The 25,815-nt window shown below is 42.9% G+C and overlaps 2 protein-coding genes across 7 annotated transcripts; both read right to left on the reverse strand.

Annotated features, from left to right (window-relative positions):
* Nucleotides 1-30: 30 nt before the first annotated feature.
* prpf31 (PRP31 pre-mRNA processing factor 31 homolog (yeast)) lies at nucleotides 31-5,506 on the reverse strand. Its single transcript, XM_027171643.2, has 14 exons — nucleotides 5,345-5,506; nucleotides 4,773-4,985; nucleotides 3,742-3,802; nucleotides 3,561-3,644; nucleotides 3,153-3,250; nucleotides 2,849-2,955; nucleotides 2,572-2,741; nucleotides 2,334-2,491; nucleotides 2,150-2,239; nucleotides 1,949-2,076; nucleotides 1,319-1,391; nucleotides 874-1,002; nucleotides 588-686; nucleotides 31-304 (listed from the first exon to the last, which is right to left on the reverse strand). The coding sequence occupies exons 2-14, from the start codon at nucleotides 4,983-4,985 to the stop codon at nucleotides 185-187; spliced, it is 1,530 nt and encodes a 509-aa protein (XP_027027444.1). The 5' UTR covers nucleotides 5,345-5,506; the 3' UTR covers nucleotides 31-184.
* An 880-nt stretch (nucleotides 5,507-6,386) lies between these two features.
* lmtk3 (lemur tyrosine kinase 3) lies at nucleotides 6,387-25,724 on the reverse strand. Of its 6 annotated transcripts, none has more exons than XM_047811019.1 (17): nucleotides 24,972-25,724; nucleotides 23,429-23,460; nucleotides 22,141-22,274; nucleotides 21,803-21,938; nucleotides 21,603-21,676; nucleotides 21,289-21,407; nucleotides 19,765-19,852; nucleotides 19,470-19,618; nucleotides 19,151-19,235; nucleotides 18,176-18,297; nucleotides 16,920-17,069; nucleotides 10,594-16,720; nucleotides 10,330-10,493; nucleotides 10,048-10,181; nucleotides 8,583-8,917; nucleotides 8,407-8,491; nucleotides 6,387-7,082 (listed from the first exon to the last, which is right to left on the reverse strand). In XM_047811019.1, exons 7-17 carry the CDS (start codon nucleotides 19,780-19,782, stop codon nucleotides 6,670-6,672), a joined length of 7,782 nt encoding a protein of 2,593 aa, XP_047666975.1. In that variant the 5' UTR covers nucleotides 19,783-19,852; nucleotides 21,289-21,407; nucleotides 21,603-21,676; nucleotides 21,803-21,938; nucleotides 22,141-22,274; nucleotides 23,429-23,460; nucleotides 24,972-25,724; the 3' UTR covers nucleotides 6,387-6,669. The 6 variants fall into 6 exon arrangements, with proteins under 6 accessions (XP_047666975.1, XP_047666969.1, XP_047666974.1 ...); XM_047811018.1 differs by lacking the exon at nucleotides 23,429-23,460 and adding an exon at nucleotides 8,185-8,189 and having other exon boundaries at nucleotides 6,566-8,075; XM_047811017.1 differs by lacking the exon at nucleotides 23,429-23,460 and adding an exon at nucleotides 8,185-8,189 and having other exon boundaries at nucleotides 6,566-8,078.
* Between the last annotated feature and the right edge of the window lie 91 nt (nucleotides 25,725-25,815).

Genomic DNA, 25,815 nt, shown 5'->3' on the forward strand with positions numbered 1-25,815 from the left:
GGTGAAGAAGGAAGAATTTTGGAGACTGCAGCATTTCCACAACATTTTAATCCCTTTCACATTTATTTAAAAATTAAAAAACAACAACAGAAAAACTCTACACGCATGTAGGAAAAGTCTTTATCCAGAAAACGTACGTGCGCCCGCACGTGTGTGTGTGCGCACGCGCGCATCTTTCTTTGTCTCACGCTTTGGCTCCTCCTTCTTTCTTGACCTTGAGGAACTCGGCCATGTTGGAGAAGTATTTCTGGTTGGCTTCGGCCACTTTCTTCTCCGCAGCCTGTGGATTGACGATCTCCAAACCCTGCAGAGGAAAAGAAAAAAAGAGTAAATAAACCAAACACACACCGTCTCCTTCATGACCTACATAAAAGAGCTAAAGTACTAGATAAGCAGGTAGCACCCAGTATCCATGGCAACCTGCCGTTATTTGTCTCCTGCTGCAGTAAGTAGACACAATGTACTACTGTGCAAACTGTATACACATCACTGGTTATTTACTGGTCGTCATTAACTACACATTAAAACAAAGTGTTCAGAAGTGTTGAATAATAAAGTACAGTGTGTGTGTGTGCGTGTGTGTATACCTGTAATGGAGTGAATGCCACACTGGAGCTTGTTCCTGAAGACCGGTCTCTGACGGTGGACTTCCCTCCGTACGTCATGCTCTGCTTCTGCAGCGTCCGCTACACACACACAACAGTTCGAACACAACGTAAGAGGGGTTAAAGCTGTTGCTAGGCAACTGGGAGAACATGGCTAGGCTTATAGGATAAAAATGACAATTGAGGCTATACGAGTAAAAAAAAAAGGAACGTGTTAAGTATCAGTGTGTGTGTGTGTGTGTGTGTGTGTGTAACTCTTCGGTCGTACCTGCAGTGATTTGGAGATGCGAGCTTTCGTGGAGTCATTAACCTGAGCCTGTCTCACCCTGCCGCTGCCCGATTTACCCAGCTGCCCCAAGCTGAAGCCCAGATCCTCTTGATATGCGTCGTCTTCAATCTGAGACACACAACAAAGCAGTGAGCAGAACGGGACATTACTTATCAAGATGGACACAAACGATCCAGTCTGTAAAAATATTTACACAACCAATGACATCGTGTAAAGCTGACTAATGTGAAACTAAACAAACACGAGCTTCCTGTAACTAAGGCAACCGACTTTACTGGGTTTATGCAGCAGAACTGAACTTGATTTATAACATTACACTGATTAATTCAATGAAAAATGTCATTCGTGTTATTAATGACTCCAACACAAGGTTATAAATCAGTACAAATAAACTGAAGTGTGTGTGTGTGTGTGTGTGTTGTACCTCAGCGAATGTCATTCTGTTGGCATGTTTTCTGATCTCTGTGAGTCCCAAACGCTCCTTCATCTTACGATACCTGAAAATAAGCACTGTGTGAGTGACACCAGGTACACTCAGACACACACACTCAGACACACACACTCAGACACACACACTCAGACACACACACTCAGACACACACACTCAGACACACACACTCAGACACACACACTCAGACACACACACTCAGACACACACACTCAGACACACACACTCAGACACACACACTCAGACACACACACAGACACACACACAGACACACACACAGACACACACTCAGACACACACACACACACTCAGACACACACACACACACACTCAGACACACACACACACACTCAGACACACACACACACACACACTCAGACACACACACACACACACTCAGACACACACACACACACACTCAGACACACACACACACACACACTCAGACACACACACACACACTCAGACACACACACACACACTCAGACACACACACACACACTCAGACACACACACACACACTCAGACACACACACACACACTCAGACACACACACACACACTCAGTCAGACACACACACACACTCAGTCAGACACACACACTCACCTCCTGCCTCCTCTCTTCGTCCTCGAAGCATCGAGCGGGGCAGGGAGGGGCTTCACCTGTTTGACGGGCGGCGGCTCCTGCCACTTATCAAATTTACGCTCAATCTCCTCCTTCAATTCATAACCAACCTACACACACACACAAATTTCAATAAAATGTTCAAGCGAGCTTGTGTGTGTGTGTGCGTCTGTGTGCCCCTACCTTGCCATCTGTACCCTCATGAAAACTGTCCACACGGGCTGCAAGTGTGCACTTGGCGGCGACTTGACGTGCCGCCTTCCTCCGCAGATCCTACACACAAACAATTATTTATTTATAACTTCCAAAAATCATGTTACTAGAGCCTGTCAGTGCTCTGGTCCTGTGTGTGTGTGTGTGGACTAACTGGAGGGAGACACTGAACAACGTCGCAGTGGTAGATGTAGCCCGTGTGAGGGAGCAGTGATGTGCTGCTGAAGCCGGACAACGTTCTCCTCTGTGCTCCCAGAAGCATTAAGTTACACGCCGGCATCTTCGACAGGTTCGTCAGGCCTCCAGCGATTCCTGTTAAATAAAATATTTGGTCTAAAACATGAACATTTGTTTTTAAAGATTCAACTAAAGACGGTTAAAACGCCGCCCACCCATCAGCTTGGCGGCCGTCGAGGCTCCGACGATGATGGACAGATTGGGAGCGATGAAGGACATTCGTGACTCGACGTATTCGTAGATCCTGTGCTTTGACTGGTTGAGCTCGAGTGCCATGTCACACGCCTCCTCCAGTCGCTGAAGCTCGTCGTCTGCCAGGAGCACACTGGAAGCAATCAACAATGCTCACAGATCAGATGGCGTGAAGAAGAGAAATGTGAGTGTGTGTGTGTGTGTGTGTGTGTGTGTGCGTGTGTGTGTGTGTGTCCTCACCCTTGTGTGGTGGAGGCGGTAACACTGACCACCATGATGGTGGCATTGGTCAGAATCTGCTGCAGCGTTTCATTGGTCTTACACTTGTCCAGGTTGTTTCCCAGCTCCTACACACACACACACACACACACACACACACACACACACACACACACACTACTAAATTCCACCAGTACCCTGATACAACTACATTCCCTGTTGCTTTGAATTGATCTAAAGCAAACTGCAACAGAGCCAGTGTCAGCAACAAAAAAAAAGACTTGTTATTGTTTAATAATAAACGGGTTTATAAAGTGGACCTTACCTTGACGGTTCTGATGTAATCCAGCGTGTTTGGCACCAGCGACTCCAGTTCCGGGAACCTCTTTGAGTATTTATCTCGTACAAATTTATGAATAATATCTGAAAACAAAATACAGGCCATGTTAGTTTAAAAATCGACAAAGAATCGATTTCTCTTTTGTTTCTGTGGGCCGTGTCCCAAGACCACTGTAAAGTGCACTAAGGCACAGAATTGTACACTGGTGTTGATTTCGACTCCAGTTAATGTTTCCTTCCCAAATCCTACACCCTATGTAGTGCACTAAATGTCCTGTCAGAGCCAATTTACGACACGGCTCCCGAATCCGTAGTCAAGTGAACTAGACTAACGAGCGTGACTTGAGGTGAGGAGGAAGGTGAATAAGACGGTGTTAAGGATCAGGAAACTCACTCAGTTCATTATCGATCTCCACGGTGAGGTTATTAGCAGCGACGATGAGACGATACTCGGGATCTGCCTCCACCGGCCCAGACACTGTGATAGAAAGCACAGGTTACACGTTACATCACCACAAATGGTGCACTGATGTCACTGTCTTACAACTTCCACTTATCCGGGACCAGCTACTCACCTTCTGTGTTTTTGCGAGGATTCCCCACATATTGCGTGATTTTATCCATGATCTCAGAAAACTACACACACACACACACACACACACACACACACACACACACACACACACACACAGAGAGAGAGAGAGAGAGAAGCAGGCAGGTCATTTCACACCTCCTTCCAGCAGCCATCGTTTCACGGCATCGTATCTCTAACTGAAAGTCTGTCTGTCCTTCCGTCTATCCACCTGCATATCTGGCTGTCTTTCTGTCTATATACAGTGCCTTGGCGAAAGTATTGACACCCACTGAATTTGTCCACATTTTGACATGTTACAACCACAAACAAACACGTATTTTATTGGGATTTTATGTGGCAGACCAACACAAAGTGGCACATAACTGTTACCCTGATACCCCTAACTAAAATCCAGTGAAACCAACTGCCTTCAGAAGTCACCTAATTAGTAAAGAGTCACCTGTGTGTAATTTAATCTCAGTACAAATGCAGCTGTTCTGTGTGTTTTATTCATTCTATATTCGTATTCTATACTCATTCTGTCTATATCGTATCTCATCGTCTGCGTTGCCACTTTGTGTTGGTCCATCACATAAAATCCTAATAAAATACATTTTTCTTTGTGGTTGTAACATGTCAAAATGTGGAAAAATTCAGTGGGTATGAATACTTTTGCAAGGCACTGTACATGCACAGTTATCTACGCAGTCACCAGGCAACCTGTCTGTCAATCAGAATCAAATTTATTGGCCAAGTGTGTTGACACACACAAGGAATTTGGTTCCAGCAGTTTGTGACTTTCAAAAGTACAGACATAAATAACACTATATATACTATACAAACTATACAAGATGCAGGCGACGAGATACAATATAGACATCGATCTATACATCACACCTGTCCACCTTTCGCTCTGTCTCTCAATCAGTACGTGTCTTGTCCATCTTGCCCCCAGTATCTGCCTTCCTGTCCGTCACAGAGGACAAACAGAGAGAAACAGTGTCATGCGTGTTAACATGTTCCACAACTCACCGATTTGCTGTTGCGCAGCTTTGCTATAGAGGTCACGCACTCTGTGCTGCTGGTGCTCGTCTCCATCTCCTCTGGGATGTCCTCCAGCCTTCCATGTCCTCTGTGTGGAGTCTCTCCACCGTTCTGGTCTTCTTCCTCATCCGGATACAGTCCGTCCTCTCCTTCCTCTCCAGCCTCCTCCAAATCAGCCAGTAGTTCGTCTGCTAAAGACATCTTCAAACAAAAACAAACAAACGTTTGTTTCACTGCTCAAGTTCAAGTCAGTAAACTTCGACCTCAGACGTAACAGGATAAAAAAAAAAATCGATGGTAACTACCTTAAACAAAGTCTATATTCCTGTAGGCAGCTACATGTAAACAAACGACTGTTAGCTAATAGCTAATATAAGCTAAGCTAATAGCTAATATAAGCTAAGCTAATAGCTAATATAAGCTAAGCTAATAGCTAATATAAGCTAAGCTAATAGCTAATATAAGCTAAGCTAATAGCTAATATAGGCTAGCTAAGGAGTCATCGTTAATAGAAGAAAATAATGTTTTATTTTAATAAAAGCTCATTGAGGTAGACTTACCGCGTGTCTCTAGGTCTCTGGGATAAACGCAGACGTGTCAAATAAATAGAAGAGAATTAAACGCGTCGATGAGAAAACACAGCGTCCACAAACAAACGTTCTAACGGCGCTACAACAGTCGCACACGAAATGCGTCACATCCGGCGCCGGCGCTCGCACAGTCATCTGAGAAATGTAGTTTTGTCACCCAAAAAAAAAATAGTCACTTTAGGTTAGATTATGACAAACAATAACAGTGCTGTCAAGCGTCACGCATTGAGAGTGACAGTCCCTCATGTCGGTCTTTTCTCACAGTCTCCCGCCACACTTCGTATTTCTCACGCATAAAAACTGACTATTTATCATATATTTAATAAGCCGCAGCACCCAAAATGTATCAGTCCGCACCGCTGTCTCTATGGAAACGGGCAGGCGTCTCCTCTGGAGCTCTTAGTCGTGCCTGACACTTATCAGCCAATCAAAAAAAAGAGGCTACACAATAGCCAATCAGAAAATAGCACCATTGTATCTGGGTAAGATTTAACGCAACAACCAATGATAATAATTAAAAAAAAAAAACATTCATTAGTGAGGGTATTTTCGATGGTCAGTTAGAACAAAACCTCAACACGGAACAGCTTGTCTCTGGATGGGACATTGTCCTCAATCATGTCCCTAAAAATGTCTGGGCTTGTCTGAACTGTTTTATATGGGAGCAACATTACACATGATAAAGGGGTCCAAAAAGGTAACAAACACTTACAAATAAACACCACCAGTCATAATCTCTCTCTCTCCCTCTCTCTCTCTCTCTCGCTCACACACACGCTCACACACACACACACACACACACACACACACACACACAAATCAATAAATGGAAATTAAACAAATACTTTGTATTTGGTTAAATTGCGGTCAGTGATCCTTACCAAACACAACAACTCCCCCATTATTGTATGTTTTTTTTTAATTTGTTTGTTTGTTTGTTGGGGGGTGGGGTGGAGATGTCACCCTTGCCTGTCTTCAAAACTTGAAAGCCCGGATAATAATAATAATAATAATAATTATAATAAAAGTGTTTATTAAATAATAAAAAAAAACCTCCAACACGCCTGGGTTTCTTTTTATAAGCCAATACAATTTATTTTCATCAAACAATTCGTTAAATGTTTCACAGTTTCCTTTTTTTCCCCCTCCTTAAGAATCCAGTTGCTGAAATCCACTTTTACAAATGAGCTGGTTGTTTTTTTTAACCTCTGACACTGATTTATTAAATTAAATATGAATCAGCGTGTCGCTAACTAACCGCCGTGCTTTTCAACTTTTTTTTTTTCGTGTTGCTATCAAATGTAAATAATGTAAACAAAAAAAAAATGTGTCAAACACACTTCAAAATAACATTTACAAACAGACACGCTAAAGTGACAAATTCCATAGAGACTAACATCTAGGTAAATATGTAGGTAAATAATGTAAAATATTGCAAAGCTTATGGAGGTGGAATAATCGGGCTTGTGACGTGTGGAGCACCTGAATAAAATAATGCATAACATCCGAGACAAAGTAAATGTGCAAGTCAGGGTCAGGGTAGATGTAATAAATAATAATAAATAAACAAACAAACAAACAAGTAAGTAAGTAAATAAATAATCAAGTAAATAAATAACATTTTGCAACTGAAAACATTGTATAAAACAAAACTCAGTCAGTAGCAGTATTTTTTTTCTTTTTCTTTTTTCTTCTTCTTGCGTGCAATCTAAGAATAAAGGAGAAATAAATCCTAAAATGAGTTTGTACACCGTCGGTATGTCACTATTCATTTGTACAAAGACTACAAGAGCACTGAACCGTTAGATACAGAGGCTTCGGGTTTGCCTCGACTGCAACGAGAACAAATTTACATTTAGTGCCAGGCGTGTGCCGAGGATCAGGTCTACGGTAAATCGTGTCGTTTAACTAACCGATGCTGTTCTTATGAAACACCGCCGCCACTTCATTTCTAGTCACACACTCGTTTTGTAGTGAATATCAGCAGACAGCGTAGCACAGCATTTACACGCCGACCCGGTCGGTATCTGTCGTCTCCTCCGATCGCCGTTTTAGTTTTATGTCCTGAAGTAGTTAACGTGGAAAAATCAAATTGTTATATCTGATTTAAAAAAAAAAAAATGGATCCATTATGTTTCACAGTGGGGGAAATAGTCTTCTGCATAAACTGAACCGTTATCTCTCCTCTTATTTCCAGTTGTCTTTTGATTCTGTGGTAGTATCATAACCTGTAAGGTCAGCACACGCCTTACACTTCTATTGAAGCTCACAGACAGACAGGTACTGGTCGAAGAAAAGTGCTTCCCCTTCTGAATACAGAATACAAATTTACTTTAATGAAGCCATGAAAATAGAGCACTGAAGCTGGTACGACCGTAACGAGACTCCTATTGCATAGCCGTGAACTCCGTTTCAGATTAGACACAAGTTCCTGAAAATTTTTTTTCTCCAGCCTCGAAAAAAACAGGAGTCTGAATTAAAAAAAATAACCTCTTGGTGACGAACGTCACTCTAGAGCGCTACATATTTCCTTAGGGCGCGTGTGTGTGTGTGTGTGTGTGCATCAAAGTGTGTCAGACTAAATGAGGGTCATCAGCGGGACTGACGGTGAAGCGCGATGATGCTGACGTTGCTGATGAGCTCAGTGCTGATTTCGACTTTGCATGCTCTTTGTTCTTGCTGGCTTTGTGCCCACTCGCTCCTGCTGGGGGAAAAGAATGTCTTTTAAATATCTTTTTACATTATTCCTCTGCATATTTTAAGAATCAGAATACTTTATTAATGTCCAGGGGGAAATTGGGGTTCCTTACCACAGCTGCAAGTCACCAAAATAAGAATACAAAAAAAAAAAAAAAAAAAACACACACAAGGTAATATATTTAAAAAAATATCAATAATTGTATACTTAATTACGCACAGGAAGTAAGAGGATGTAAAAAAAAAAAACCTTTATTGCTTTTTCGTTGCTTTATCTGCTAAGTCTAAAACAATTCCTGAGATAAAAGTGATTAAACGCTGCTGCACCGACTAACCGTGTCCATCAAAATGGGCGGGCTTTCCGAGAGGAGATGGACTTGTAGGGGTAGAGCCGGAACTCAGTTCGTTGGTTGGTGTTTCCTGTTGGATAAAAACAGTGACGCACGATCGGTCAACGAAAACAGACCGATGCACACTGACAGATGTTTAGGAGCACGTTTAGGCAGTTTACCTGATCAAAGAGATAGACAGTGACATCATCAAAAAAAGAAACGTTCCTTCCGTGGTCTCGGTTGTCTTTGTCGACAGGTTCCTTCGGCGATTTCAGCAAGCTACGTAGTCCTACTCGCTTGTGCACGTCGGTCTCCGTGACAACGATGACCTTCCTAGAGACCTCGTCCGCCTGCTCGTCCTCTTCCTCGTCCTCTTCGGGATCGCTTCCGGTTGAGAAGCCCCGTCTCCGTGCGATTCTGCTTTCCCCTCCTTCCCAGAATCCTTTGGAACCAGGAGAGAGAGGAAGCGAGAGAGGCAGTGGGGGGAGAGAGAGGGAGAGGCGGGCCAGTTTAGCTGAAAAAGAGGATGATGATGTGATAACAGAAGAGAAATGTGAGTGTAAGGAAAGGAGGTAAAATAGAGGTAAAAAAAAGAAGAGGTGAAATGGAATTCCACTTTTTTTTTTTACGCTTGGATAGTTTGACACCGTTTCCATCTTCAGCCATCAGTTTCTAAGAGTTTTTTTCTCATCTGGAACAATCTGGCAACCTCAGAGACACGAACTAATCGTACAGGTAATTTTCAAAAGCTGAATCAAGAGCCTAGAAAATCTTGAGACTTTCCCAGCATAAACATTAATACAACTTTTATGCCTGAGATGCTGACTCTGAATAAAGCCCATTCGGTGTAACCATACAGTAAATGGACTGAAAGCATGACAGAATTCATTTCTGTAAACAAAAAAGAATATAGTAATGTTGTGGAATATAAGAAATACTCAGGGTGCGCTGTTATTCGTAACTGTTAAAGTTGGGGTGCACGTTGTTTGAAAAACGCTTCAGAGAACCGAGTCGGGCCGACAAACAAATCAAACGTGTAGCCAATGAGCAGAAAGGGGCGTGTCTTGTCAATATGCGGCGGAGAGAGTGTTCAGTGCGCATGTGTGACATTAGCTGAAAGCGATTGAATCATTGACATGGCGGATAAAAACATTAAGTGAAAAAAGGCTTAAGATAAGGCAAGACGCAGGACCCGTGTTAATATGGGATCAGCTTTAGAGCGATGGAGAGAACTGAACGCCTTCCGAGTGAAACGGAGCTAAACCTTTAACGGTACAAAAACACATTTGTATTACCATAGTATTACTCATCGTGTTCATTTATTGATACAAATATCCCCTCCTCCAGCCGCCCCAGCAGGTTCCGCCATAATAGTTGCCTGGGTTGCGTACTGTATGTATGTGTGGGGCGGAGCTATCAAAACAGGGGTGACACCCATTTGGGTTAGCGGCGTGTTTGTTTTGGTGATTTCAAATGTCAACATTGGCTTTCAAACATCGTGCACCGCACCTTTAATTGAGTTCGTGTTTAGATAACCGGAAGTCTAAACTACGTCTTCTGCACATCTGTGTGACATCACAGAAGAGCTGGATGTTTCTGAGATGTCCGTTATTCTTTGCGTTAACTGGTACCTAATGAAAATACCTTTCATGGCTTGGTTAGCGGCAGGTGGATCAGGTGTGACTTCAGCCTTCTCTGTCATTTTCTGTGTCCCCATTTCCACTCCAGCATCTTTACTTTTAGGCAAAACTGGGCTAGACGGGAGTGCATGGTCTTTACTGCGGAGGCAAAAAACATCAAAACACGGTTAGATGTTCAAAAAAAAATTCGGGTTGCAAAACTGTCAAAGAACATTGCATAAAGAGAGAGAGGAGAGCTGGTTATAGTGGTATATTTAGGATTTCCAAGCATCATTGCACGACAAACCTCTCAGCTCCCATTGAGGCTTCTTTGTTGGCAGGATCACTGTCAGTGTCGGCGCTGGTTTCTGCCCAAGGACGCAGAATGACGCTGTCAGTAATGGTAGATCCCCAAAGTACGTTGGTCTGAACATTTTCACTTAGGGAGTACTGCAGTTTTTCTTCACAAACCTAAAAAACGTGTGAAGATTGAAAAGAGTCAACATCAACAGCCTTATGTGAAATTATTGCGCGAATGTCACTCTGAATGCAATCGTAACTCATGCCTTACCTGCATCATTAGCCCATTTGTAGCGGGCATTTGTGAGAGCATTCTCTGACCTTTGGCACCTTCGCTCATTTGACATGATGAAAGTGCAGGTGAGATGTTCACACCTTCCTTCTTTTCCAGTAAAGACTCGTTTTCTTCCAAGCGTTGTGATTTGTCCATGGGAATTTCGAAGATTCCGTGAACCTCCTTGCTCGTCTCAACTCTCGTCTTGCTGTCTGAAATCAAAGCGTGATCCTGGTCATCCTTGGGGCTCGGCAGGGACTGATGATTTTTCTTCAAGGACTCTAGTAATTCCAAGTTACCTAACAAGAGGTCTCCTAGAAGATCTTCGTCTCCGGAAATGCAGCACAATTTCTCAAGCTTTTCGAAGTCCTCCAAAGGTTCCTCCTCCAAATCCTTCCACTCTGAGATTAGCAATTCCGGGATGGAGTTCAAGGAGCTCTGCGAAATCACTGATTGAGATCTGCTATTTCTCATGTCATCATCATTTGTGGAATCGCATACCAGATGTGCCTGGTTTTCAGCGATCGGTGACGGTTTTTGTCCCAGATTTGCAGTAATTCCCTTGCTGTGGGTGCTGGTTGAGCATTCACCTGTGGATAGGTTAAAGGAATCGGCATCGTTAGAGAAGACCAGTAGAGCTTCATGGTTAGTGATGTCCATCCAGGATTGATCAGCTGGACCAGACTTGATCTCTATATGGTGCACCGTGTTTGGGAAATTGTTTGGGCCTTGGCAATCGCTCACTTCTGCATGCTGGGAATCATTACAGTCTGATATATCCATAGACATTAAGGCAGGAGAGCAGCACTGAACATTGCTGCTGTGGATTGTGCAAGGTTTGGCATCAGCGTTGACGGCGAGAACGGGACAAGATTGAGAATCTGATCTGTATTTTTGAAGAAATATATCCTGCCTGTTTGTTGTTTGGCAGTGATTCATTTTAGGACCCTTGCTAAAGTATGCTTCTTGGCATGCTGAAGTTATGTGCGGTTTAATGACGATGTTATTCGTGACCTGGGCCTCATCGGTTTCAGAGGTTTCCGTGACCCAGTTATTGTTGTGATTGGTCTTAGGTTCGGTCTGATTCTGCATGCCTTCAGAAATTCCTGATTCAGCAAGTAGTTGTTTTGTTTCTTCAGCCTCACTCTTTACATCAAGAATGTTCTGTAGGCTGCTAAAGATTTGGTTTCCTTCACCTCCTGGAAATTCATCTTCTGCCTCATTTTGGACGTTCACCTTGCGATCACTGGAGCATCTCATTCCAACCACATTACAGTGAATGAGAAGCTCTTGCTCTGGGATCTCCAGATTATCTACTTCTACTTTTAAATAGTCGTCATGTTCTGGTTCTCCGTTTTCCACGTCAGGGTTCTCGTTGTTTTCTTCCTGGTGAACGTCTATCCTTTGTTGAGATTCGAGAGCTTCCACAACCCAACTGGTAAATGTCGGTTGATGTTCCAGATGTTGTTGCTTTTCATCAGTGGAAATACTTTCATGTGTCTCCGTAATGGTGGGATGAGGCTCAGTCTCTGCTAGTTCATCATTTTCTACTTCCCAAAATTCATGGCTCGTGCCAAATATCACGTCCTCGGTGCACTTGTTTTGTCCTAAACCTGGAAAGAATTCTGAAGCTAGTTCTTTTTCTTCTCTCTTAGCTGATGCTGTTTGGCCATTTTCGGTCGATGCCCACTGGTCATTTTCAGCCGATACCCACTGGTCATCGTCACATGATGGCCAGTTCTCATTTTTACTTGATTCCCAAGCATCATATTTATCAGGTGATCTACTATCGGTTTCGGCGCAAACCCATGGGTTCTTCTCAGGTGATGCCCACTGGTCGTTTTCAGTTGGTGCCCACTGGTCATTTTCTGCTGTCCAGATTTGATGATGGTCTTGCTGGAGTCGAGGACAAATAGCTGCTTCCTTCAGACAGCTGTTTGTGGAAACAGTATCTTCAAGAGCATTGCAAGTTTTTTCAGATTTCCCAATTAGCTTCTTTGAGGCATCCTCCCCAAAGTTGTCAAAACTTTCCTTCTGAGAAATGTCTCTTAGGCCTTCTTGCTCCCATTCTGTGTTTGGAGATTTCTTTGCCGAAAGGCAGAGTTCAGTTTCGGTTAAATGGTGTTCGGCTTCTGACCTTGCCTTTGCTTGTTCTTCCATTTCGTCAGTAAAAGTAAGGTTTCTCAAGCCTAGTTCATTGGCATCACTGTCTTGTCTATCCAGCTTATGGTCTCTGGACCGCTTTTGAATTTCTTCACCTTCTGAAGTGCATGTCGATTCATACATATTTGTTTTCATGTAAGCCTGAGTTTCAAAAAATTCTTCAACAATATTTGCCTTGTGGAGCTTTTCTACCGGTTGTACTATTGTTTTGGAGAGCACTTCTATGTTTAGACCCACATTTTCTTCACTTAATTCGGTGACAGAAGATATCTGAAAATTAAACTGGGAGGCATCGGTGCAAGGGAACGCTTTTAGCGTTGGCTCCTGAACGGCATGAAACAACTCATCGATAGCATCGTTTCCAGTTTTTGAGACCTTTGAAGATTTAAACTCTGAAAGCGAGCTATCGTCAATACCGTGTTTAGGGACCGTTTCAGCAATGCTTTTCACTGAACCCACATCAAATGAAATTTTCACCACTTTTCCATCCTGAACATCCTCCTCCGCCTCAGTCTTTTCTTCAATTCCCATCAGCGTTCCTCTCTCGCCTGCTCGACCGCTGCCTGGGCGAGAAGAAACCAATCCATCAGAACCTCTTCTGGACAAACCTTCCCCACCATCCCAGTCACTGTCTGAAAAGTAGGCAGAATCTCGATAAGGGGTTTCGGTACCCAAGATCCTCCACCCAGTGCCTCCACCACTAAGCCATGTGTCTCCAGGGGTGAGGCACTCCATAGAGCTAGAGGTAAGAGGTGACATTGTGGAGTCTGTGGGTGTAATAGTAGACAGGGATTGTTCAGAGTTTGGTTCCCTTGCGAAGGACAGAGGTAACACGTCGGTGCTTGCTTCGCCGAGCGATAACATAGAGTCTGTTGTACTGATGCACTCGTCTGCTTCTTTAGCATCGTGTCTGGTGCTTATACCGAAATCTATCTCGGTCAAAATAACTTGCTCGTTAGTAGTAAACATTGGATCCTTTTGGGAGACCTGAGGAGAGTCCTGGTTTTTACAACTTGGAATAACTTGACCAGAATCTTGTTTAGCTTTGGAAGCTGTGGTATCTAATAAACTGGCAGGTTCAGCTATATCTACATACATAGACTCTTTTATACCAAGGATTTGTTCTGAACATTTAAATGAACCATCGCTTGCTTCTGCTCTGAATACCAGTGGATCCTGCACATGGATTCCCTTACCAACACTCTCATATTCATCAGTCAAGATACTTTTAGGGCTAGTTTCTGATATGCCCGGTGACGAGCACTGTACTCTACACGGTCTGGGAAGTTCTACGCTAACATTATGGATAGGTTCTTCCTTTACACTGTTGATCATCTCACCGTCTGTTCGTTGTGTTAATGCGGGAGATGCCTGATCCATAAAAAGCCCAGATTTAGGCAGAACACCTGAAGGAAGGAAGTCAGCAGGCTTTTCTGGCTTAGAGTCCGAATCTTCTTTGGTCAGATGAACATCGGTGGATACGTTCGGCTCTTTTTTGAGACTCTGTAGTTCTGATGCTATTTGTAGAACAGGCATTTCTGGACGCACTGCAACTTTTATTTCACTTCTTTTAGCTCTTTTGGTAACTTGGGCATAAATAGCTTCTTTTGTATCACTTAAAGGTGCAGGTAATGATTCGAATTTTATCGTCGGGGAGGACATTGGGTCGACAGCTACAGACTCGTATTCGGGTGATATTGCTACAGGTGATGGACTTTCTTCCTGTTTTTGTTGTCTTGTTATTATCTCAGTCAGAAATGTCTCAGCTGATTGGATCTCTTTTAGAAACTCCTCTCTGTTCAAGTCTTCTTTTTTTGACTCTACGTTCCCAGGGTTTATCTCAGATAGTACAGACTGGGATGTCTTCATTCCTTGTGTGAAAACATCTTCTGATTCAGCATAGGTGGACAAGTCTTCGGGACGAGCATAGGGAAAGGGTGTGGTCCCAAAGCGGGATACCGGGATGCCCCCATCACCATCGTACACGTCTTCGCAATCTGAGAGTGCCGTGTCAATCTCAGTGAGGAACAAATCCCTCTTCTTAACACCATCATCTTCTGTGTTTTTACTGGAATCCCACTCGTTTGTGGCTGAGTCGAGCTCAGTCAGAAGGGACTGGGAGCGCCGCATCCCTTTGAAGCTTCTGTTCTTGTCATTATCCCTGCCCCATGAGGAGTTCCCCATGTTGGCGTCCGAAGGTTCGTTGGAGATTTCCGTCAGGAACAGGTGTATGGGTGACTTCTTAGCAGCTGCAACACGCTCACGGTGCATCTCTGCATCCTCCTCCTTCCAGAGAGCCGGAAGAATTGTGTCAAGCCGTGATTGGGTTCGTTTCATTCCTCTGGAGAACAGTTCCACTGTAGCAGGATCTGGGTCATCGACCAAGCTGATGTGCTCGATGATAGTACCACTGCTGAGTCTACTTGGAGATACAAAGGGGGAATTGTAGTCATCTTCTGAGTATGTTGTGCTGGAGGAGGACTTTCTCTCAATTTCTGAAATTGAATCGGAGTGAAACATTCTGGAATAGGGCGATTCTCTGCCTCCTGGAGACTCGTCCTTGTAGGCGGAGTTGTGCGATGACTGGGAACACGTCGTGCTCCTGTCAGCAGTATGCTTCTCAGAATAGTCACAGCTTAACGGGTCTCTTTCTAAGTGCACCGCAGGATTATTTTGTCTTGGGAATGTTTCACCTGCATAACTGTTGAAGGGATCTATTTGGGGTCTGTAGTAAGGAGGGAGGGGTGGAAGGCAACTCTGCGGTGGAGGAAATTTGGAGTTTCCGGCAGAGGACGGAGGGATGGATGGAGAATGTGACGGAGACGGAGGCAGCCTTTGGTGTGTCCGATTGAAACCCAGATGATCGAAGCTTACCTTTGAGGTTGAACAGCTGCTCATAAACAAGGAATCTGAAGTCTCTGATTTGCTAATGGGATAAGACGGTACAGGGTAGTGACTTAGGCCGTATGAGTGGGCGTATATAGGCGGAGGAACAGGTAGGGGACGAGAGAGTAGGTTGCTCCCTGAAGACATGGACATTGAGCGAGGTTTTGGTGGAAGGATGGGAACCTGGGAAGTTACAGATCCAGACCTTCTAAGGTTTGGGTCTCTTTTAACATCTTCAATGTCCACTACTGCATAATCGGTCACTCTGTTACAACATTCTTTAGTGAACTCAACCAGACCCGTGTTTGGTACGAGTACTTGGACTTCACTGGATTTCACAGTCTGGAGTGTCTGAGAGGAACCTTGTCCAGAGTTGTTTTGGTAAGTAGGCTTTCCCTTACAAAGCATCCCTCTATGAATTTCTACTAACTCCAAATCGCCAGGACTAGTTGAATCTTTTTGTATCGTGGACGACTTCCCTTTAAAATGGGTGGATTTGTCCTGCGGAGTGTGTTCCTCCAAGCGAATGTAGTACTCGCTGGCTAATGAAGGGCTACGTGCACTAATCACAGGCACGACTGTGGGCGTGTCCAAAGACTGCCTATGACTGGAGATGGGCGTTGGTATTGGCTGAGGAGGAGGAAGTGGTTTATAACCCCTTCTACCGTGTGCTTTTTCCCAAAAATATTCAAAATTCAACCCTTTACTAGTCTCAGTGACTGTCAGGATGTCGTCAAGCTCATGAGATGAAGGAGGAATTGAATTCACAGGGTCCAACAGAGGGAAGGAGTTACCGTCCTCTCTGCTGTAACATCTCTCTTTATGTCTTTCGCTGGCAGATGACTGGAAAGCGCTGGGACGAAGTGAATCCCATCGCCTTTCAAAAGACTCTTCGCTTTCTCCTCTCCTCCGTCGGCCGTGTGCTTCCTCATACTCGTCCTCGTCCTCATCCTCTGCCACACTCCTCCTGCTCGTTCCTTGTTCCGCCGCCAACAGAGAGGAAAGGAGGATGAAGATTTCGTTGACTGTCGGTCGTTGGGGAGGCGGAAGCCAACAGGACTGCATGACCTCGTACCTAAAAAAACCGAAAAACTGATGAGAAGGTATTCACAGGTATTTAAAACACGTTTGTTTTTGGTTTTTTTTTACCTCCATTACTCTGAAGTTATGACATTATGACAAAATTGAATCCCTTATGTTCTGTTATTTAATGTTACAGCATTGCTAAATTATGAATGGATTTATCTGTAATGAAAGAGAAAAATGAAACCGACCAGTAGTCAGCATGGGAGAGTTTGAGACGGGGCTGAGCCAATGTAATCTGTCTCTCTTTAATGACAAAAGTGAGAACTTCTTCATCACTTAAGTGGCGATGTGGCTGTGCACCGAATTCAAACAGCTCCCAAATCACCACGCCTAAGGACCTGCCAGTCAAAAACATACAGCATTCAGGTTAAAGTGTCACTATAGAGCTTTAATGTACAACACAAGATCAGCATCCTTGTATAGTAAAGCATAAATTGTAGTGTCTTGTGATTGGTTAGTTATAATTAAAAATCTATAAAAAAAAAAAAAAGGTTATAAAATCAGCCACTGAACTCAACACTAATTTGGGAAGATTTAATGACCAGTATTTATCCAACATCACACCATACAAATGAGCTGCAGTCTAACTGTAAACCAACAAGATGGACTTGTATGGTGTGCCTCATAAATCTGGCATTAAAGGTGGGGTCTCCGATATTTGAGAAATGCTTCGAAAACTGCGTTGGGCCACCAAACAAGACAAAAATCAAAACAAACGTGTAGTCAATGAGCAGAAAGGGGCGGGTCTTGTCAATATGGGCGGAGAGAGTGTTCAGTGCGCATGTGTGCATATTCACAGATTGGAGTTTCCCGAGTCAATAACTCCTGAGCTAAACGCTGTTACTACACAAAACGCGGTTGTAGCTGCCTCTCTACATTACTACGATAGAAAAGAGGTGTTATTTGTGTAGTAACAGCGTTTAGCTCAGGAGTTATTGATTCGGGAAACTCCAACCTGTGAATATAATATGTGACTTCCTGCTCCTTCAGTTCTCTCCAGCACTGGAAAGCTAATCCTATATTAACACGTCCTACTTCTTGTCCTTATCGTAAGTCTTTCTTCTCTTTCTTTCTTTGTTTTTATCCTCCATGTCGATGTTAAAACCGCTTTCTGCTAATGTCGCACATGCTCACCGAACACTCTCTCCACCCATATCGACAAGACACGCCCCTTTCTGCTCATTGGCTACACGTTTGTTTTGATTTTGTTTAGTTTGTCATCCCGACTCAGTTTTCTGAAGCATTTCTCAAATATCGGAGACCCCGCCTTTAAGTAGATACAGTGAAATACGGTTTAAAACGCTGTTTCTAAACCTGAAACACTTCTATCAGTGCTACATCCAATCAGTGATACACATCAGTATTACAGTCCTGCTAAGAATGGCTTATTACCAAATGATCTGCTCAGCACCGGTTCTACAGGGGTACAAATAGTGATACATACCAAACATTGCTGGTTTTAGTCTGGTCTGTAACCACTAATTCTCCTCTAAACTCCTCCAGCAGCTCTGGAGCGATCCAGCGCAGAGGAATCCACAGCTTATCCGGTGTTAAATAATAGTCCTCCTGTATGTATAATAAAAAGATTTATGTGGCATATTTGGTTATGGTTACCTGTCCTTGTCTTTTTTGCCCTCTAGTGCGTTTGGTTCTAACCATTTCTTGTATCCATCTTCCTGATTTGAACTTCTACCTTGTCCTTTCTGTAATTATAAGGTATTCTGGAGACCATGTTTGTCCACCTGATAAGCTGGTCCATATTAGCCTCAAATACACTAAATTTTAGGACCCGAGGGAGGGCTATGTGCATCCTCGAGGGTAATCATAATTTAGTTGTAGGTTTTCTCCACAACATCGGTCGGCCTACGTGTCGGCTCGGGTGTTGATGTTCGACTGAGCTCTTTGCGTTGTGATGCCTGCTATTGGATCGTGTCTTAACAATAATCCTAGAAAAAGTCCTTCCACCTACAGTCGGACCCATGATAACTCGAGTGTGTATTAATAACATTCATTTCATTCATTCGTTTTCTACCGCTTATCCGAACTACTTGGGTCACGGGGAGCCTGTGCCTATCTCAGGCGTCATCGGGCATCGAGGCAGGATACACCCTGGACGGAGTGCCAACCCATCACAGGGCACGCACACACTCTCATTCACTCACGCACACTACGGACAATCTTCCAGAGATGCCAATCAACCTACCATGCATGTCTTTGGACCGGGGGAGGAAACCGGAGTACCCGGAGGAAACCCCCGAGGCACGGGGAGAACATGCAAACTCCACATACACAAGGCGGAGGCGGGAATCGAACCCCCAACCCTGAAGGTGTGAGGCGAACTTGCTAACCACTAAGCCACCGTGACCCCCTTCATTAATAACATATTATGTAAAATAAATACACGGTTATCCAGCGGTACCTTGTAGTGGTTGTGTGAAAGGCCGTAGTCTCCGATACGGACCGTCAGATCTGAGGTAAGCAGGCAGTTCCTCAGTGCCAGATCGCTGTAGAAAGCAATACAAACAAAGCTTAGCTTTTAATTTATTTCCTAAACCTTACTGCAATGCTCAGCAACGAGTTCGTTATAAATCATCGATAAAAGCGGCAACATCGTCTGAATTTTACAGTGTACTGCATCGTGTAGAAAAGACATGAAAACATAATGTCCCTTAGTTGCCAAAAATCACCCAAATCATGAAATAGGACACAGAGAATCTTTGGGCTTCATTCGTGCTAACCTGTGTATGTAGTTGTTCTCATGAAGGTGTAAAAGCCCTGACGTAATCTCATACGCCATCCGCTGCAGGGTCAACAGGTCGCAATTCAAAAGATCAGGGGTCATGCCGTCCGACTTCCGCTGTGCTCTCAGATAGCGCTTGAGATCGCCCTGGAATCATGAAGCGTTTTTAAAAAACAACATTTTTTTTTTCTTCATATTCGATTCATGCAGAACGTAAAAGCAACATTTGTATAACGTATCACTGTCTAAGAACAGATTGCATAGATAGAAAAAAAAAAAAACTTCATTCTCACCAGTTGGCAGAACTCCATAACCAGCAGATAAGGAATACTCTCACTGCACTGACCCAAACACTGCAGGATGTTGGGGTGGTGGAGACTCCTGTGGGTCCGCAGTAGAGAGAAGGAGAGAGAGAGAGAGAGAGATGTATAAATGAAGTCTATGCATGACACTCCAAGTCTAGGAGAAATTACAGCTGTACACACAAAGACATGTTTTCTTCATAACTGCAATAAGCAAATCAGACATAAATGTGATTATGAAGCAAAGACTGGATCGCTTATTTATTGTAATCATTGTTGCTATTGTTTAAACCAGCGGTTGGCAACCCGTGGCTCTTTCGTCCCTCTGCTGTGGCTCCCTGTGGATTTGGAAAATAAATATTTTGTTTAAATTTATTTTATTGTAGTTACTTAGTTTAAAAAAAAATTCTAAGCTTATGATGCTCTTGTAACGTTAAAATAAACCGTGTTTAATTTGTTTGACGCTTAATACGCGTCATAGCCACCGACTTGCGAAATCCGACACACGGAAGCAGACGCCGTTTCGGTTTGCTGCAGCCGGCGAGTTAAAATCTTGATGTCATGAACACGAAGAGGACTCGATCTGACATTGAACGTAACCTTCGACCCTTTTTTCTTAAGGTTAGTTCAAACCGTTCAAAATACATTTGTTTGCCTGCAGAAATAAAATTTCGTTTACTCGGTAGCGGTTTGTTGATGTCATAAATACAACACAATACAGTTTTTTTCTATACTTTCCATGAAGGTAAAAAAAACGATATATGCAGCGTTATCTTCATTTTAGATGTCACAAGGGTTTTGTGGCTCCCTGTGGGGTTTTTTCTGTGGGAAACGGGTCCAAATGTCTCTCTGAGTGTTCAAGGTTGCCTTTCATCCTCGAAATATACATATGCACATAATCAAAATGACATGATCACATGTAAAGGATTATATAACGGCGTAGCAGTGTAGGCAAACTCAATGAGAGAGAGAGAGAGAGAGAGAGAGAGAGAGAGAGAGAGAGAGAGAGAGAGAGAGAGAGATGTATGTATCTGTGTGTGTGTATATATATATATGCTGAGTACTGCTGAGTGTTCAGTAACCCAGTTATAACAATAATGCACTTTTTACATCTCACACAGTCCTACAGCTCCGTACACATTCTCACATTATACCAGAGTAACCAGATCACAATTGAAAAACTGTTAAGGCCTGATGTCAAAATAAGGAGCTATGAGGATCACAACACCTGACTACACCACACCTCCGTCCTCCTGAGAGATAACCTGTGGTTCAGATCAAACAAACAGAAATACACAGGAATGGAGTTTATCGACATAAAATGACGAGACACGCTCCCTCACATATTGCTGGAATGTTTTAGACGGTGATTGGGATTGGGATCAGATTGAGGTAATTCTGTTTCTAAACATTGTGCGCGACCATCTCTTAACACCTGTCCCATCCTCATGTCTCAAACACTTTCCTTATACGGTCACAACTTCTTATGGATGGGAATTTAATATAAACGCTAACCTGTACGGCTCGGCCTCGGCCAGGAACTTGCGCTGCTCCAAAGGACTCGCGCTGACCTTCAGCTCTTTAACCACCACCTGAGAGGGGCTGCAGTCACACAGAACCTCGGCTAAGATCACCTAAAGAAAGGCAGAGGCAGAGAGAGAGAGAGAGAGAGAGAGAGAGAGAGAGAGAGAGAGAGAGAGACATAGAATGCATTTAGAAATAAATCCCATGCCGAATTGCGCAGTTGGGAATTTCAGCGATCTCTGTAAAATAATTCTATGGTTAATTTGACAAAAAATACTTTAACATAACGTTTCTAAAGTACGTACCTTCCCAAACCAGCCATTTCCAATCTCCTGCAGGTAGTTGAGAGTGTGTCTGCGAAAACACTGTGTACCTGAGCCTGTGCAAATAAATCTGCGTGTTAGGTCGTGCATCTGATATTATTTATCTGCCTTATAATGAATATTGTATGTTCATTATGTGTGTGTGTGTGTGTGTGTGTGTGTGTGCGCGCATGTGTCTTCACCTGTGCCATTAGGCAGAACTGAGCATGCTCTGTCACGCAGGGGAAGTGTGTAAACCTCAGGCAGAGACACACAGGAGGACACACTGTCCTCAGGAACGGGACTGGAACATTCTTCACCATCAGCATTATCAAACTCCTGTGAGACAGAGAAAAAGAGGGAGGGAGATAAATAAAGACAGCAATAAAGTAAGGCAGATAGAGAGCCACAGAGAGAGAGAGAGAGAGAGAGAGAGAGAGAGAGAGAGAGAGAGAGAGAGGGTGTGTGAGACAGAAAGGGATATAGAGAGAGAAAGAGACAGAAAAATATAAACATACGAGAAGGTTTAAGTGGGACTCACGTTAAAGCCGACGCTTCCTCTCTTACAGCACAGACAGGTGAGGAGCAGAAGGATGAATGTCACGAGGCCCGAGCAGGAGACCAGGATGACCACATAAGCTGGAGGAGAGAGAGACACATCCCGCGAGAAAGACACTGTGAGAAAGACAACAGAGACAGATGGAGACAAAGGGAGAGAGAAAGCGTGAAGCAAAAAAAAAAAAACAATGCAAATGGGAAAGAGTGGGAAGAAGGAGAGTAGAAAAAAGAGGGGGTGTGTAAAATGAAAGGGAAGATTCAAAATGGGGCAGAAGAAGGGACAAATTAAGGACGTTAGAAAGGAAAGAGGGCAGGAAAAGGGAGGTAAAGAAAGAAGTGAAGAAGGGAAGAAGAAAGAAGAGATAGAGAAGTCAGATATGGCAGTTAACTACACATATCCATACTAATACTGTCAAGAGACAAATCAGATCATGAAACAAAGGAAAAAAGATCAGAGAGAGAGAGACAGAGAGACAGAGAGAAAGAGAGAGAGACAGAGAGAAACAGAGAGAAAGAGAGACAGACAGACAGAGACAGAGAGAGACAGAGAGAGAAAGAGAGAGAGAGACAGAGAAAGAGAGAGAGGGAGATGGAGAGAGAGAGAGAGACGGAGAGAGAGAGAGAGAGAGAGAGAGAGAGAGACGGAGAGAGAGAGAGAGAGGTTGCATATATTCCTTTTTGGGAAAAGTCACTGAGAAGGGAGAGGAGAGTTAAGGTTAGCACTTAGCAATAACATTCAGAACAGAAGACAGAAAGTGCCCAATGAAGTGCACTCATTGGTGAGCTAGTGAGAAGGAAGGAGAAGAGGAGGAGATCAGAACGGTGCCAGAGGTTAGGAGGAAAAACCGCAGGTTAGAGTTTAGGGAAGTGAAGGAGCTGGAAAAAAGCCATCATATGAGACAGACAGTCCATGTGGTGGTCACTGAGTGGGGTGGGACACTATCGGGTCTGTACCGGGCCTGTCTCTGGGAGGAGAGTGTACGGCTGTGTCCCAAACGCTGGTGTCCAACAAAAGGGCTCTTGGCCAAAGAAGCTATTATTACGCATTATTTTGTTATTTCATGACACATTACATTTTATATCATACCATGGAGATCACAGTGCATTGTGGGAAATACACTGCTGCCAGTAGAATAATAAAACCTACGTATAACTGCACACTAAGTAGTTCTATACACTAGAGTTTGGGACACAGCCAAAGATTCAGTTCAGATTAGGGAAGATATAAAAGTGAAAAGGGGGGAAGTGGGAGCGTTTTTTTCATTGAGTACCTCGACTGGTTCGTGTTTGTGGACTGAACCATCTGTGGAGGAGAGAGAAGGGAAGGGTGCATGGGAGTTAAAATAAAAGCAGCAATATGTTAAACTCTCTCTCTCACACACACACACACGCACACACACACACACACACACACACATTATCTTGAGGTCATTAATCTCATTACTTCCTTACATAGGAAACATCATTTCCTAACAGAATAGCTATGATAGATAGATAGATAGATAGATAGATAGATAGATAGATAGATAGATAGATAGATAGATAGATAGATAAGTCACTATACTGAAACATATCTTGAAATGAGGTGATCAAACAAACAATAGATATCGCAATAATCCGTCAACTTCTTGCTGTTCTTCCAATAAATGTTATTATTTTTACTCTCAAAAAGTGGTGTTTATGCAAATGAGGCTATAGCAAATTTGCATATATCTGCATACTTCATATATGCAAGTGTTCTCTTGGAGCCAAGAAAGACATTTTAAACTAAAAAAAATGAACACTTCTTATTAAGCACAACGGGCTGTTATTTTGTATATATGTTATAAACGTGTATTACGTTATATCTGGTAAATCTGTATATATGCTATAAATAAATAAATAAATAAATAAACAAACAAACAAACAAACAAACAAACAAACAAACAAATAAATAAATTTTGCATTAAAATCTAATACAAAATGTGTTATGTTATTAATATAGAGAAAATTGTTTTTGTCGGAACAAATCATTTTTTTACACACAAATATATAACGTGAATAGTGAATAACGAAATGACGTCATCGCGAATTGGGCGGAGCTTAAAATCGTCACGGTTTCAGATAAATGATATATATATTTTTTTTATTTTTTTTTTATTGTCACTGTTTAAAAGAAGACATGTTAACCTTAATAAAAAAAAATCCCAGTCTGCCTCTACAGCCATGATTTAAACGCAAGTCTAAACACGACACAATAATCCGTTTAAAAATATAATTGGATGCTTCAATTGTGAATGTACACAAAACATGGAGGTCCACCAAAATAGCACAAGGCGCGCATGCGCAAAGTGGTCTTTACAGGGGCACAACACACAAAACACCCATACAAAAAAAACAAACAAACAAATAAATAAATAAATAGATAAATGCACAACACCATAGTCTATGTTTACCATTTTGTGCAGCTGAAATGTCGTTATATGTCATTAATTATGAATAATAATAATAAACAATCACCACAGATGTTCAGATTAAATGCATTTAATCATCAGCATCGTTGTTAATGACACGAATGTGTGCGTGTGTGTGTGTGTGCGTGTGTGTGTGTGTTTGTAACAAAAACAATCATAAAGCCTGGGCTACACAGGACGTGTTTATAGCTAAGCTAATGAGGCTAAATGGAGCATCTTTTTTTTTTTAGCACAACAACCTTGTCATTCTGGTGTAAATGTACACTAGGGCTGTGATGGTGTTTTTTATTATTATTATTAGTGTTTAAAACGTTTTAAACACCGAGTAATAACGCCTCCCAGGCTGACCGACCCGTCTCACCTTGTGGCTGCGGGGCTCCTTGAGCGGTGTCCGGGAAGATGCCCGACATGAGCCCCGCTAGCAGCATCAGCCAGCAGCTCTTAGTTAGCATGTTCCTTTTGTGCTGCTCTCAGCCTGACGACAACACGGTCCTCAGCATCACCGTGTCCGCCTTCATCTTTAACGCTCTCACATTAAACACAATAATAATAATAAATCTCAGCTCTGTTACTCCTCAGTCTCCTTGTTTCGCGTTGATTTAAACGCCTTCACGTTTTGTTGCGTCTGTTATTTTCCGTTATCCGCCGTCTGTCTAGAGACGCTCGCGTCTTGTCTCGTGCGTGAGTGCGTGCGTGCGTAAGCGCGTAAACCCTCTGCTATTAACCACGCTATTTATCTACAGAGCCGTTATCGTTCAGCGCGCGCGTGATGCAATAGACCCTGTTAATAAATAAACGAATACATAAATTAATATATATATATATTTAAATAGAACGAACAAAGCTGCAGGGTAACTAACACGTTTTGTCTGTAATAATCCTGATAAGGCAATAAACGTGTTAAAAATAATACGTGCGCGTGACCTTGTGCCGTTTAAAACAACAGCGCGTGCTCGTTGTAGGGATTTTGTTCTAAGTGAACAAGCAGCGCGCGCGCGCCGCTGTAAATTCCCCCAAATTCCATGAGTCGATTCCGACGACACCGATTCATTTTTCATTTAAGGATAACGTTGAGCTTCCATACTCTGCAATACGATTTCAGATTATAAGTATGAGAAATATCTGACTTTAACACGACGTATTTATCAGATAGTTTACACCAGCACAGCTTCCACATCATAAAAACACAATATACACAACCAATA

Source organism: Tachysurus fulvidraco, chromosome 3 (assembly GCF_022655615.1).
Source record: "Tachysurus fulvidraco isolate hzauxx_2018 chromosome 3, HZAU_PFXX_2.0, whole genome shotgun sequence".
Classification (NCBI taxonomy): domain Eukaryota; kingdom Metazoa; phylum Chordata; class Actinopteri; order Siluriformes; family Bagridae; genus Tachysurus; species Tachysurus fulvidraco.